General features: G+C 36.9%; 1 protein-coding gene across 3 annotated transcripts in view; it reads left to right on the plus strand.

Moving 5' to 3' along the window:
* Nucleotides 1-15,118, plus strand: part of TTC17 (tetratricopeptide repeat domain 17) — a 146,344-nt gene that overhangs the window by 28,383 nt on the left and 102,843 nt on the right. For all 3 annotated transcript variants that reach the window (XM_011963261.1, XM_011963262.1, XM_011963263.1), the window contains exons 3-6: nt 8,159-8,328; nt 9,636-9,747; nt 9,988-10,119; nt 14,554-14,663. In XM_011963261.1, the coding sequence (XP_011818651.1) occupies nt 8,159-8,328; nt 9,636-9,747; nt 9,988-10,119; nt 14,554-14,663 (524 nt within the window). The remainder of the gene's footprint in view (nt 1-8,158; nt 8,329-9,635; nt 9,748-9,987; nt 10,120-14,553; nt 14,664-15,118) is intronic.

Consider the following 15,118-nt stretch of genomic DNA (forward strand, 5'->3'; position numbering starts at 1 on the left):
TAAACTTCTATTTTTGTTTATACTTATACTAAGTATAAACTTCTATTTTTGTTTATACTTATACTATGAAACTTCTGCTTCATATGCATAGCAATGACAGGTAAAATATAAAAATAGAAACCAAAATAAAATGTGGGCAGGCTTGAAAGTAGTATAAGCATCTCCATAAACCAGAAATGAGGAGAAGCACTAAATTGGGAATGTGGCCAAAGCTACCGACCTGTTGGGCTCCAAGACCAGGAGCAGGCTATAGTATCTGATATTCAGCACTGTGGGGTTAAGGGAGCTGACAATATTGCATGCAAGATGTAGGAGCAGAATGAGGCTTACTGCTTGAAGACTGGGATGAAGCCATTCTGCTCATAGAAAGAGCCTGGCAAAAAACAACAACAACAACAAAAGAAAACATATCAAAAACAGAAAGACTAATGCTGATGACCAAAAAAAGGAACTGAATCATCCAATAGTTCAATAATTACATCTTCAATTTCCTGAATATCATTTTAGGGTAGAATATTTGTGATAGGATCTTGAAACCAAAATTGAAAGGTCTGATTCTGAACTTGGTAACTGGATAGAACCTGGAAACAGCCGCAAGACTATGAGACCTAGATGATGGTCATGGAGTGATTGGAAAGAAGGGGATGAGACAGAGAGTGTGAAGAAATACTCCAGGGTTTCTGACCTGAGTGATTGCAAGATTGAAGTTGATGTTAGCTGAGATAAAGAAGACTGAAGGAGGTACAAGATTGGGGAGGAGTTTGGCTTTGAAATGTTAACGTTTGAATTGCCTGTCAGGCATTCAAGAATGGACATCACGTGGGCAGTTGGTTCTTCTAGTGCAAACTCAAGGGGAAAGATTCAGGCTGAAGACAGAAAATTGTTAGTGATTGACTTAATTGACAGATAGACTTAAAGCCGTGAGACTAGATAAAGCAGTTTATCTACCAAGTAGTGACAACTATATGAACATCTTAGATAACAGAAGACAGTGAAGGATAAGGGAATATCAATTCTACTGAAATTTTATATTCTTTTAAACTATCATTTAAAAATGCGGGCAAAGTAAAGATAATTTCTGACATACAAAGGCAGTACTAACCACAGACTCTCACTTCAGTTGAAAAAATATTAAGGATGTTTTCTGCAAGAAGAAAAGTAAACCCATTGGAAGTTCATATAATGTATGATAATAAGTTAAAAACATTGATGAAAAAGTTGCTAAATTTACTTATTGTGCTCTCTGAGGTCAAACTAGATAATAATATGCAGTTGGGTTGGAGCATATTCAGTGATTAAAGCATGTTAGACTGTTTTGTCATGTTCAAAAGATAAAAATAACAATAAATTAAAATGCTATGGGAAAATTTATTGGCAAGTATATTAAAAACTTAAGAATGTTGCTTGCTACTTTGTAAGTAGTCTTACCAAAAAATAAACCACAATATAATTTGTTATTCAGTGTAATTGGTTTCCTTTGTCATTCTATCTCTTACATTTAATATATTTAAAAGATTATTCTGAGAAGAGATTTATAGGCTTCATCAGACTGCCAAAGAAGTCCATGACACAAAAAGATTATTACTCTAGATCCTGCTGTCAGTATTCAGGAAATACAGAAAATAGAGGAACGTGTTCAGTGAACCTTGAGGACCTAGTCAGCAAATTCCCCTAGAATGGCAAACTCTACAGAACAAACAATCCAATTTCCTTTTTTGTTTTCCTTTTTTTTTTTTTTTTTGAGACAGGGTCTTGTTCTGTCACATAGGCTGGAGCGCAGTGACGTGAACACGGCTCACTGCAGCCTCAACTTCCTGTTGTCTTCCTCATGCTGTCTTCCTATCTCACCCTCCTGTGTAGCTGGGACCACAGGCGTGCACAATGCCCAGCTATTTTTTTTATTTTTTGTAGAGACAGGGTCTCACTTTGTTGCCTAGGCTGGTTTCAAACTCCTGGGCTCAAGCAGTCCTCCCAACTTAGGCTCCCAAAGTGCTGGGATTATAGGCGTGAGCCACCATGTCTGGCCCCAGTTTCTTTAACATGTAAATTACAAGGGAGTGGGGAGAGAAAGTATCTAGTAGATTAAAAGAGATGTAAGAGACAAATCACCCAATTGCAGTGTGTATGGACTATATTGAATTCTGATTCAAACAAACTATATTTTTATTTATTTATTTTTTATTTTTGAGACGGAGTCTCGCTCTGTCGCCCAGGCTAAAGTGCAGTGGCGTGATCTCGGCTCACTGCAAGCTCCACCTCCCAGTTCACACCATTCTCCTGCCTCAGCCTCCCAAGTAGCTGGGACTACAGGCACCTGCCACCACGCCCAGCTAATTTTTTTATATTTTTAGTAGAGACGGGGTCTCACCATGTTGACCAGGATGGTCTTGAACTCCTGACCTGAGATGATCTGCCTGCCTCAGCCTCCCAAAGTGCTGGGTTTGCAGGTGGCAGCCACCATGCCTGGCCACAAACTATATTTTTAAAAGAGAAGAAACAATTGGGAATTTGAATGCAGACTGGATATTTGATATTAAGGAATTACTATTTTTTACATGTGATCGTGGTGTGGTGGTTTTATTTTTTACAAAAGAGGCTTTTCTTTTCAAAACATACTGAAATATTTACTGATGAAAACCAAAAACAAAAAAAGTAGGGGGCAAGCACTAAAATAATAGACATGCAGGCCGGGTATGGTGGGCCACACCTGTAATCCTAGCAGTTTGGGAGGCTAAGGCAGGAGGATCACTTGAGACCAGGAATTTAAGACCTTGTCTCTACAAAATAATTTTGAAATTAGCCAGGCATGGTGGCAGGCACCTGGAGTCCTAGCTACTGGGGAGGCTGAGGCAGGAGAATTGCATGAATCCAGGAGTTTGAGCTTACAGTGAGCTATGATAGTACCACCACACTCCAGCATGAGTGACAGAATGAGACCCTGTCTCCAAAAAAAAAAAGGTAAAAGAAATCTGTAGTTACCAAACTTACAAATAAAAAAGAGGATATAGGAAGAGAGGAGAGAACGTAGAAAAAGTATCTGCTATACAAATGCTAAGCAAAAGAAAGCTAATATGGATGTATTTATACAAGTTCACAGTTCCTTATTTGAAATCATTGAGGCTATATGTGTTTAAGAATATGGTTTTTTGTTTTGGTTGTTTAATTTTAGAAATGTTAGGCCAGGCACAATGGCACACGCCTGTAATCTCAGCACTCTGGGAGGCTGAGGCGGGCAGATTGCTTGAGCCCTGGAGTTCGAGACCAACCTGGGCAGCATGGAGAAATGCTGTTTCTACCAAAAATAGAAAAATTAGCCAGCATGGTGATGTGCGCCTATAGTCCCAGCTACTTGGGAGGCTGAGGTGGGAGGATCACCTGAGCCCGGGACGTGGAGGTTGGAGTGAGCTGAGATTGCACCACACCACTGTACTCCAGCAGCCTGGGTCACATATCAAAACCAGGTCTCAAAAAAAAGAAATGTGATAGGCACAAATATTTTATATTACATTCTACTTCTCTCAGGGCTGTTTCAAAGTCTATAATCAGATACATTAATATTTCTTTAGTGACATGTATGACCATGCGTGTTAAGAGTATAAAGACTGTAAAATGGCTTTCCATCAGGTTTTGTTGCCATGTGAATTTTAATGCAAAGATTTTTTTAAAGCTTTAGGTTTTCAGAATTTTAGATTTACAATGATAAAGAACAGTGGGTCTATCTCAGACAAAGTAAGAGCCTAAAATAATTAATAGACAGATACTACACATTAACAACCTACCACAAAATATATCATATACTTGTATGTACCTAACAACTCGGCCTCATGGATGTGAGTATGTTTATATCAAGACAGCAGAAACTGACAGAATTACATGAAAAGTCAGCCAGAGGAAGCAACTTTAGCAGATTTTTATCAGAAACTGGTAAGTCCAACAAAAATAAGATACAGGAAGTAACACCTTTGGATCTCTATATAAATCTATATGTAGATGTATATAGCGAGACATAGAAAAAGATACAGAGGGAGCGAGTATGCCCTAAATTGAACAAAGAGAACATACAGTGTTTTCAATGTAGAACATTTACCAGAATTGACCACTACCAGGATATAAAGGAAGTGATTTACAAAGTTTTGTTATCATGCATAATATGTTCTCTGATCACAGTGCAATTAAGTTAAAAGAAATAAAATATACATGCCCAGGAAAAAGGAGAGAAAACACAAATTTTGAAAATCTTGAAGGCATTCTTAAATCACCCATGGTTTAAAGAGAAAAATCACAAAACTTTAGGCTATAGTGAGAACACTTCATTTCAAAAATCCTGAAATGAAGCTTAGATATATTTAGAGATGAATTTATAGAAAAATGCATTTATTAAAATAAATGGCACAGTGATTCACATTTGTAATCCCAGAAAAAAAGAAATGTTAGTGATGAAAAAGCAGATATAAGATAAAGATTTTTTAAACTAAAGACATAATTATTAATACTATAAAAACTCTAGATCAATAAATTTGAAAGCTTAGGTATAATGTAAGGTTTTAGAAAACGATGAAATTTAAAAACTGATTGAATAAATGGGTACAGGATAGACTCTTTATAAATGATATTAGGAAACTGTCCATGTGGGAAAAAAATACCTTTCAATGTACAAAAAAAAAAAAATTCCTATACGGTTTAAAAATCTAAGTATGAAAAGTGAAACTTTTTACTAAAAAAAAAAATTGATAGTCGTACATTGCTTAATGACAGGAATATGCTCTGAGAAATGTGTTGTTAGGGGATTTCACCATTGTGGGAACATCATAGAGTGTACTTACACAAACCTAGGTGATATAGCCTACTGTACAGTCACCTATGCTATATTGTATAGACTCCTAGTCTACAGAACTGTATAACAGGTATACAGAACTGTATAATATGTTACTGTACTGAATACTGTAGGCAGTTGTAACATAATGGTAAGTATTTGTATACCTAAGCATAAAAAAGGTACAGTAAAAATGTGGTATTGTAATCTAATGAGACTACCACTGGGGTCTGTTGTTAACCAAAAACATCTTTATGTGGTACTTGACTGTAATTGATTGATGTAATTACGATCTCAGGTTTGGGAAGGATTTCTTAAATAAAATAGTACAAACCATTAAGGAAACAGTTGATAAAGTTGCCCACCTTATAATTAAAAGTTTTTCTTCAAATGATAAAAGATAAGCTACAAACTAAAAGCCGATCCTTGCCATGCATATAACTCATAGAGGATGAGTTTATAGAATTCCTTTTTCCATAAATTTCTACAGATTAATTTCTGATTGATTGACTGATTGATTGTGAGACAGGGTCTCATTCTTGCCCCAGCTGGAATGCAGATAGGATGATCATTGCTCACTGTAACCTCATTGCCTGGGCTCAAGCAGTCCTCCTACCTCAGCTTCTCCAGTAGCTAGGACTACAGGCGAGCACCACCACTACGCTTGGCTAACTTTTTGTTTCGTAGAGATGGGGTCTCGCAGTATTGCCTGGCTGGTTTCAAACTCCTGAACTCAAGTGATCCTCTAGCCTTGGACTCCCAAAATGCTAAGATTATAGGCACAAGCCACCACACCATTCCTACACATCAGTTTTTTAAAAAAGAAAACCTATTGGGGAAAAAAATGAGCAAACTTGAACAGCTAATTCACAAAATATCTCATAAACATATGAAAATATGTTCAATCTTATTAAATATTATTCTATTAGTTGATATAGTCCATATTTTATAGTGTATTCGTCAACTTGTGCATTGGCAACACATAGCCGCAGAACCTCAGTGCTGTTCTCATGAAGGAAAGTGAAGGCTCAAGGAAGAACATCCAAATAATATAAGCCTGGTTAAAGTTTCTACTGAGAAGTGATAGACACCATATACACTCACATTCCATTGGCCAAAGCAAGTCATGTGGTCATGCCTTGAAGTCAGTAGGGCAGGATAGCATGTCTCCATGAAAAGTGTGGAGGGAATAATTGGAAACAGATCATAGGCATAGGCTCTGTCCCCATTAATAACCCCAAAATCTTAATGGCATAAAACAATAAGGCCATACTAAGTGATCATTTGGGGCTCTGATGGGGATCTGTACCATGTCACTGTGATCCATAAGCCAGGACCTAGGCCGACAGAGCAGCCACTGTCTGTAATATTGGTATTCTTAGTAGCCGAGGGAGAAAGAAAGAATATGGTGAAGCATACACTAACTCTATAAAAGCTTTCCTGTAAAAGGGTCACATGGGACTTATGTTACATTGGCCAAAGCAAGTCATATTGCCCAAGCCTGAGTCTGGCAAAACAGTGATATATCACCTTGTAAGGGGCAGCAGGATTTTAGTGAATAGTAATACAGTCTATCACAATAACATAGTCTACTACCATAATAAATATAACAAGATAATGTTTCATACCTATTAGATTGGCATAAGTTAAAAAGTATGTCAAAACCAAACATTGGTAAGATTCTGGGGATATAGGTGTTATGATCTACTGGGAGAATTCTAATAGTTATAACCACTGTGAAAAGCAGATTGGCACGTCTGTATAAAACTGAAAATGTGCATCCATATGACCCCATATTTCTGCCCTTGCTAGAATTTTTCACATGTGTACAAGGAGACATAAGAATATTGTAGCAGTTTTAATTGCAAAGGAAGTTTTTTTTAAAGAAGCAACAGGAAAATGGATAAATACATAGTTATACATCCATCTAAATGAAAAATTTAGAGCTATTCTGACTAATGTAGATAAATATCAAAAACATACATACTTTTTTTTTTAAGTTGTAGATACATTAAGTATGATACCATTTATGTAAAATTTTAAAACTTGCAAAGCAATGCTGTATGTTGATTTGGGATATATATATAATGAAAGTAATATTTTAGGAGAGTATGGGTAATATAGTATTTTATAAAAATATATGTGGAAATGACACATAAACTCAGATTAATTATAAGAAGTTAGAGATTTAGACAACATTAAAGAATACATTGAACTCCCTCCCTTTTTTTTTTTTCTTTAAAAATATCTGAGCTGGGCGTGGTGTCTCATGCTAGTAGTCCCAACACTTTGGGAGGCCAGGGTAGGAAGATTGCTTGAGCCCAGGAGTTTGAGACCAGCCTGGGCAACATAGTGAGACCCTATTTCTATAAAAAATAGAAAAGTTGGCCAGGCATGGCCTGGGATGCCTGTAATCCCAGTACTTTGTGAGGCCAAGGCAAGTGGATTGCTTGCACTCAGGAGTTTGAGACCAGCCTGGGCAACATGGCAAAACCCCATCTGTACACACACACAAAAAATTAGCCAGGCGTGGTGGTGTGCATCTATAGTCCCAGCTATCTGGGGGGCTGAGGCAGGAGGATCCCCTGAGCCCTGGAGTTTGAGGTTGCAGTGAGCTGTGATCGCACTACTGCACTCAGCCTGAGTGACAAAGTGAGACCCTGTCTCAAAAAAAAAAGAAAAAAAATTGGCATTGTGGCACATGCCTGTAGTCCCAGCTACTTGGGAGGCTGAGGTGAGAGAATCACTTGAGCCCAGGAGGTCAAGGCTGCAGTGAGCTGTGATCGCACCACCGCAGCACTCCAACCTGGGTGACAGCAAGACATTGTCTCAAAAAAAAAAAAAAGTGGGGTGGGGGAAGATAAAATATTGGCATATGATAGATATGGGTATTGAAAATATGGATATTTGTGTTATTTGTCTGTACATTTGAAAAAATAGATATTTTATGAGTGACAGGAATTAACTGGAATACCCAGATACCAATAGCAGCATGCTCTGTATCTTGAAGGATTGAAACAACCTGACAGGTTTGTTTTCATTGCAGAGCCATTCTGTGCCAGGAAAGTTAAGTTAGTAGATGTGCTTCATGGGTAGTCAGAAATCATATTATGAAGGCACATGTGTGCCACTATGATAAATGTCGTGTTCTGTTACTTTCTGTATGTGGACATCTTTTTTGAGAAGCTTGTGTGTGTGGACTAAGTTAACTAAGGGCATTTCAGAATTCTTGTCTTCCTGCATAGAGGATTCTGACTTCTTCAGCTCAAATTCCCTTTTCTCTTCAATGGTAGTTAGACTAAAATATTAGAAGAATCCATTCTGTTCTTACTTTCTTCTCAACAGAAACAATTAGTTGCTCAAAAAATTCACATAGAAGAGAATGAGGACAGAGACACAGGACTGGAACAGAGACATAATAAAGAAGACCCAGATTGCATCAAAGCCAAGGTGCCCTTAGGGGACCTGGATCTATATGATGGCACATACATAACTTTGGAGAGCAAAGACATCAGGTAAAGAAGTTCTCTTTCCAAAAATAAAATTGCTTTTTCAAACATTCTTTTCTCAAATTAGTAAGAAATTATTTCTGTAATAAGAGTAAGCTTCAATCACAGATGAGTTTTAGAATCTGAAAGTTCAAAATACATACTACATGTAGAATTCTTATAAATTAATTTAAAATATTTAACACCACAGTAGAAAATGGAACAACTTGGCTGGGCGTGGTACCTCACACTTGTAATCCCAGTACTTTGTGAGACCAAGGCTGGAGGATTGCCAACAGCCAGGAGTTTGAGACCAGGCTGGGCAATATAGCGAGACCCTGTCTCTACCAAAAAAAATGTAAAAATTAGCCAGGCATGGTGGTGTGCACTTGTAGTTGTAGCTCCTCAGGAGGCTAAGCTGAGAGGATCACTTGACCCGAGAATTCAAGGTTACAGTGAGCTATGATGGTGCCACTCTACCGAAACCCAGACTCTAGGCTGGGTGACAGAGTGAGACCCTGTCTCTTAAAAAAAAAAAGAGAGAAAAAGAAAGAAAATTGAACAATTTGTAGTTTAAAAAAAATTAACAAAACATTACTTATGGCCAATAAACATGGAAAAAAAATTTTCAGAAATGATCAAATAAGTATCAGTTGCAATATTTAGATAGTTTTCATCTACCAAAATGGAAAGCATATCAAAAAAAAGTAACTTGTAAGAATGTAGAGAGACTGTCAGTGGAAGTATAAATTGGTTTAACATTTCTAGAAACAATTGAGCAGTTATATTAGTTATTAAAAAGTCTGTGATCTTACTCTGTGACCTATATACTATTTTCTGTGTGATTGTTGACTTTAATTTGAACTCCCAAAATGTTTGACTTTCCATGGCAGGTATATGAAAAGGTATGAATATTGACTAATAATTGGTTGTAAAGTTGAGATGCTATGAGAATATGAGGAAAATTTGACATTTCTTAAAGTACTATTGACTGAGCGCAGTAGTTTACACCTGTAATCCCAGCACTTTAGGAGGCCAAGATGGGAGGATCACTTGAGGCCAGGAGTTCAGGACCACCCTGGGCAACATGGTGAGACCTGTCTACAAAAAAATAAGAAAATATATAGCTGGTTGTGGTGGTGCATGCCTGTTGTCCCAGCTATTTGGAAGGCTGAGGTGAGAGAATCGCGTGAGACTAGGAGATCAAGGCTGCAGTGAGCTGTGATCATGCCATTGCACTCCAGCCTGGGCAACAGAATGAGACCCTTTCTCTAAATAAATAAAGTATTGTTTATCTCACCTTTTATTTACTCATTGCTTCTTTTTGATTTTAGTCCTGAAGATTATATAGACACAGAATCTCCTGTCCCTCCAGACCCTGAGCAACCTGATTGTACTAAAATTCTAGAACTTCCATATAGTATACATGCTTTTCAGCACTTGAGAGTAAGTAGAGAACTTTAGGATTTTTTTTTTTTTTGCATTCTTCTTTCTGTTGATCTCTTACTTATAAAGACTATTTCTCTTTCTTCTCTTCTTCCAAACAGCTTTATAATTTTACAGGCATCTCTTATTTCTTAAAACTCCAAAATATTAGTATTTCAAAATAAATACTGTAAGATACTGAATTATTTGTCATCTTTTGTATCCTTTGATATGTCTTTTGAATCGTTTTCTTCTCTTCAGGGTGTACAAGAGAGAGTTAATCTTTCTGCACCTCTACTACCTAAAGAAGACCCAATCTTCACATATTTATCTAAACGGTTAGGAAGGAGTATAGATGACATAGGCCACCTCATTCATGAAGGCCTACAGAAGGTAAGTCAGCAGTCACTTAAAGAGCCAGCAGGCTCTGCGTAAACAGAAGGTATTTTTCTCTTGGAAAATACCTGAGTAAGTTGTTTTTGTCTAGAAGATGATTTGAAATTACACTTACATTGATGCAAATTGCGTAGTTCAGTGCTAGGGAGAAATATGGTCTCCTTTCCCAGGAAGAGATGCTGGAAAGTTTTATCTAAACTAATTGATGAAAAACGAAATACAAACTGACATTAGCAACAGGGTTTATAGGCTAGATTAAATACATTGTGTGTGTAAGAAAGTTAATGTTTTAGTGTCTTTCATATTATCTATACACAATACATATATTACTACTGTTTTCTGAGACAGAAAAAGAATCACCACCAGCAACAAAATCTTCTGTAACTTTCTTTTAAGGGAACATCTACTTTAAAAAAAATGAAATAGGGAATTATGTAGCAGGACCCAAGAATTTAAATGTGTCATTCAGGATTAACGTGGGCATTTCGAAAATGTTTTTGTTCTTCTTTGTGCCTAAGGAGTATCATAAAATGCAGTTTAGTTTCTAAGCAGTATTGTAGTGGTATAAAATAAGATGTATAATTGCCACCTTTGTATACAGTTTATTCAAATACATAGCTCTGTATATTGAGAGGAATTTTCAGATAAAAGTACGATAATAACAACTTTCAAATGCTTTATATGGTTATTTTTGTAGCTGTGTTACCATCTTCATCTTATTTTTCTGAAGGTAATATAAAACTTTTACGTTCCCAGAACTTGATGAGTAATAAGAGAAAACTGGCCCAGGATTTTACAGTATCCTTCAGAGAATGGTTAGTTGAGAGTAGACCATAGTGGTAAGTGTCCTATAGAATTAAAACAGAAAGTAACTGGGTGGCTACTTTAGATCTAGCAGTTGGGGTTATCTCTCCGGAAAGGTGAAATTTAAGCTGACACCTGAATCATAAGAAGAAACCAAAAATCAAAGACCATGGAAGAGCATGCTAGGCCACAGCAAAGGCTCTGAATCCTGATTGGTTAGGTGGTTGTATTTGTCTGCTCGGCCTTCCATAACAAAGTACCACTTTGGACCATTTCTGCTCAAAACACTTCTGACACCAAATGTATGGAGTTTTTTCTCACGCTACTAATTCTCCAGTTCTCCCGATACCAACTGGGTGTTCTCCAACTCAGTACAATTCTGACACTAACTACCTGGAGTTAGCACAGACCCCACAGGTCAAGGACTCAGTCCCACAAGGCTACCTGCACTTCAGATGCCAGTCGCATGTCAAGGCCACCAGACAAATCAGCTAGAAAGTCAAAGTGTTCCCACAACTGCCTCCCCAAGTTAGAACAGCTCACAGAAGTCAGGAAAGTGCTTTACCAACTATTATTGGTTTATTGTAAAGGATGCAATTCAGGAACAGCCAAGGCATAAGCCAGGGAAACGGGGGAAGGGATGCACAGAGCTTCCATGTCCTCTCCAGAACACCACCCTCCTAGAATCTCAATGTGTTCACCAACCCAGAAGCTCTCAAAACTCTGTTGTTTGAGAGTTTCTATGGAGGTTTCACTATGTAAGCATGATTGACTAAAGTATTGGCCATGAGTGATGAACTCAATCTCTACTTTCTCTCCCATCCCCGAAGGACAGGGGGAGAATGGGATTCTGAAAGATTTAACCCTCTAATCATGCCTTGGTTTTTTGGGACCGGCATCTGTCCTGAAGCTATCTGGGGACCACCTGCCTCCAGTCATCCCATTAGCATATGAAAGACACACATTACTGCTGTGATTCTTCAAGTTTTAGGTTTATGTGTCAGGAACTGGGGACAAAGACCAAATATATTTGTTCACACCACATACTAGGTGGCCTAACAAATTTATTTCTCATAGTCTGGAGGCTGGGAAGTCTAAGATCAAGGTGCCAGTGATTTGGTTCCTGGTGAGAGCTCTCTTCTTGCCTTGCATATGGCTACCTTCTCTTCGTGTCCTCACATGGCCTCATCTGTGTGCATGCTTGAAGACAGACAGAGAGAGATCTGTCTTCCATTTCTTATACGGACACTTATAGGAAGAAACCAAATTTGGGCCCCAACCCGTATGACCTCATTTAGCCTTTATCCACTCCTCACAGGTCTGATAACACTTGAACATATGAACTTTGAGGAGACATAGATAGACATTCAGTCCATAACAGGTGGCGTGCAGCCAAATTCAGGCCAATATTGCTGAAGCCTGGTGAGCAAGAGGATGGATGATAAGGAATGAAGCCAGAGAAGTAGGCCAGTACCAGATTATGTAAGGGTCTGAAATCCAGGGTAAGGATTTTGGATCTTATTCTAAGTGTGCTGAGAAGTTGGAGCAGAGAAGCAATGTATTGCAATTAATGGTTTAAAAGATCACTTTGATTGCTATATGAAGAAGTTATTGAAAGGGCCACAGCTGGAAATAGACCTGTTAGAAAGCTGTTGCAGTACTTCAAGAGAGAGATAAAGGTGGTTTGGACTAGCAGTTGTTAGTGGAAATGAGAGGACTTGAACTATTTAGGAGATATTTAGGAGTTTAGAAGCTGATGAGTTAGATGTGGGGATTGAGGGCAAAAGAGGAATCAAGGAAAACTCTTAAATTTTTGACTCGAACAGCTTGAAGGAGGAGAGTGTTGGGGTGAGAGAAGAGAAAATAAGAGTTCTGTTTGGGCCACGTTAAATTTGAAACACCTATATGAGTTTGGAATTTCAGGGAAAGTTAGAGTTGGGCACATAGAGAGTAATTATTAAATAATGAATATCTGAAGCCATGGAACTGGATGAAATCATCTGGGGAAGAGTGAAGTTTGAGAAGAAGCCAGTTGACTCCTGGGTGCCTCCCACATGTAGTTATCAAGCAGAGGAGGAAAGCCAGCAAAAAAGACCAGAAAGGGTATCCTGCAGAATGCGGTGTCCTAAGAGTCAATGGCAGAAAGTGGTCAAAGGAAGGAGGGAGTAATTCACAGTAACATTAGAACATTTATAGATTTGGGGGAGATTTTATGAGAACTACAGAAAGATATTTCTTTAAATATATATTTTTATCTTACCGCCAGTATGCTATGATATATATTTAACTTACGCTCTTTTCAGTAGTTCATGTAGAACTTTTAATTGAACTTTTTGTCCCAGTTTACACTCTGACGTGAAAATAAAAGAAGAAAATCAAAATCAAAGCATTTGTTGATTTGAAAAACAACTTTCTCAAAAGGCCATGAAAAAGAAAACTGAAACCTCGGCCACAAGTCAGTTGTGAAGAATGTATTGTCCTTTAACCAGCTTCAAGTAGTAGAAGTTCATAGTCGATCTGCTTATAGTGCAAAAATCTGAAATTACATCACTCAAAAATCACATACTTTTCTTGAAGATAGAATACTTAAGGATGAATAATGCAAGATTGTACTTATTGTAGTCTTCAAAAACTACATTTAACTAAATTTAAACTTTTTAACTACATTAAAATAGCTCTTTTAAAAATAATTGGGCCCTTGTGAAAGATTCATACTATAAAAATCTATAAAAGAAAGTAAAGTGAGTAATTTCAAAACTGGTTTGTAATATATTCTTTTGGAGTTTGATTTTTATACAGCTTTATAGCTAAAATGTAATTATTCCCCATAGTATACATTTTTAATAATAGAATTGTGGGAGTCAAGGGGTAAATGTAATATACATTAATATGTATGTTAATGTAATATACATTACATTTTTAAAGCTTTTTACATACATGTCAAGTTGTCCCCCAGAAATGCTGTAGTAACTTAGCATTTCTATAGTTTAATATCTAAAGTTAATAATATTCAGTAAGTATTGGCATTGTTTTTAGTCTTTGCCACTTTGTAAAAGGAAAACCTGTATCTTTTAAATTTCTATTTCTTTGTGAAGTTACACATTTTACATACTTCTTAGCTGTTTGTTCATGCTTTTGGCCCTTTTTCCTCTTTTTTTTTTTTTTTTGTCTTTATGTTTAGATAAACGTGTTTAGGTTTGTGCCTTCACTCAGATATTACATAAATAGAAAAATTTGTACAATGTTAATTTCAGGAATTTCATGTTAGAGCTATTTCTAAGTAGATGAGGTCTTCTGACTTAACTTCTGAAGTCCTGAAATAGAGCTCAACAAGTTGTGGTCAATTGGTGGGATTTTCAGCTTTATTTCCCTCTTGGAATAACCTGGAGTGGGATGGTCTCTATATGAAGACCACACACTAATGCATGTGCTCAGCTAATGATTAGAATACCTTTTTGACAGGTATAGTTTCTTTGCACTGTGTCCTCTTCTTTATCATTGCTTATCATTAGTCTGGCTCTTCATCTTGAATTTCAGAAGAGCCAGAATACTAAAGGTGCTCCTTTTGACTATTCTAAGTTAAACTGTCTTGAGTCATGTTTGTAATTTCACTTTTTTAATCTCTAGAACTCTTCTTCATGGGTACTGTATAACATGGCTTCATTTTACTGGAGAATTAAGAATGAGCCATATCAGGTAGTAGAATGTGCCATGCGAGCACTTCACTTCTCTTCCAGGTAAGATTCCTCCTCTTCTGGACTTGATTTTCCACATTCCTCAGGACTGTTAAAGAAACAATACATAAGAAAGCAATAAGAAGCAGCATTGCATTATATACTTTTCTCCATCCCTCTTCAAAGAAATGAGTCCCATGACAAAAAAAAAAAAAAATCACAGATGTCAAAAAGTTCAAAGTGATAGTTGTGTAATATACTTTCCATTTCCATTAAGGAAAAAATATGTTATGTAGATGCCCTATGATTCACATAGGACTTGAATGGAATTATCATAAACTAAGTTTAACTTTTCTTAAAGCAAATATAAGTCCTAAATAAATTGTAAAATCATTCAGTGTCTGCAAGACAAAATTTGTAGTTATCAGGTTAAGAACCATCAATAATTTAAAAATGAAACACTATGATTATCTTATTTGCTCCACCTATATCTTAGTTTCCTAAGCACAAGTAACTTT

This window comes from Colobus angolensis, unplaced genomic scaffold, assembly GCF_000951035.1.
Source record: "Colobus angolensis palliatus isolate OR3802 unplaced genomic scaffold, Cang.pa_1.0 Scaffold61, whole genome shotgun sequence".
Lineage (NCBI taxonomy): Eukaryota > Metazoa > Chordata > Mammalia > Primates > Cercopithecidae > Colobus > Colobus angolensis.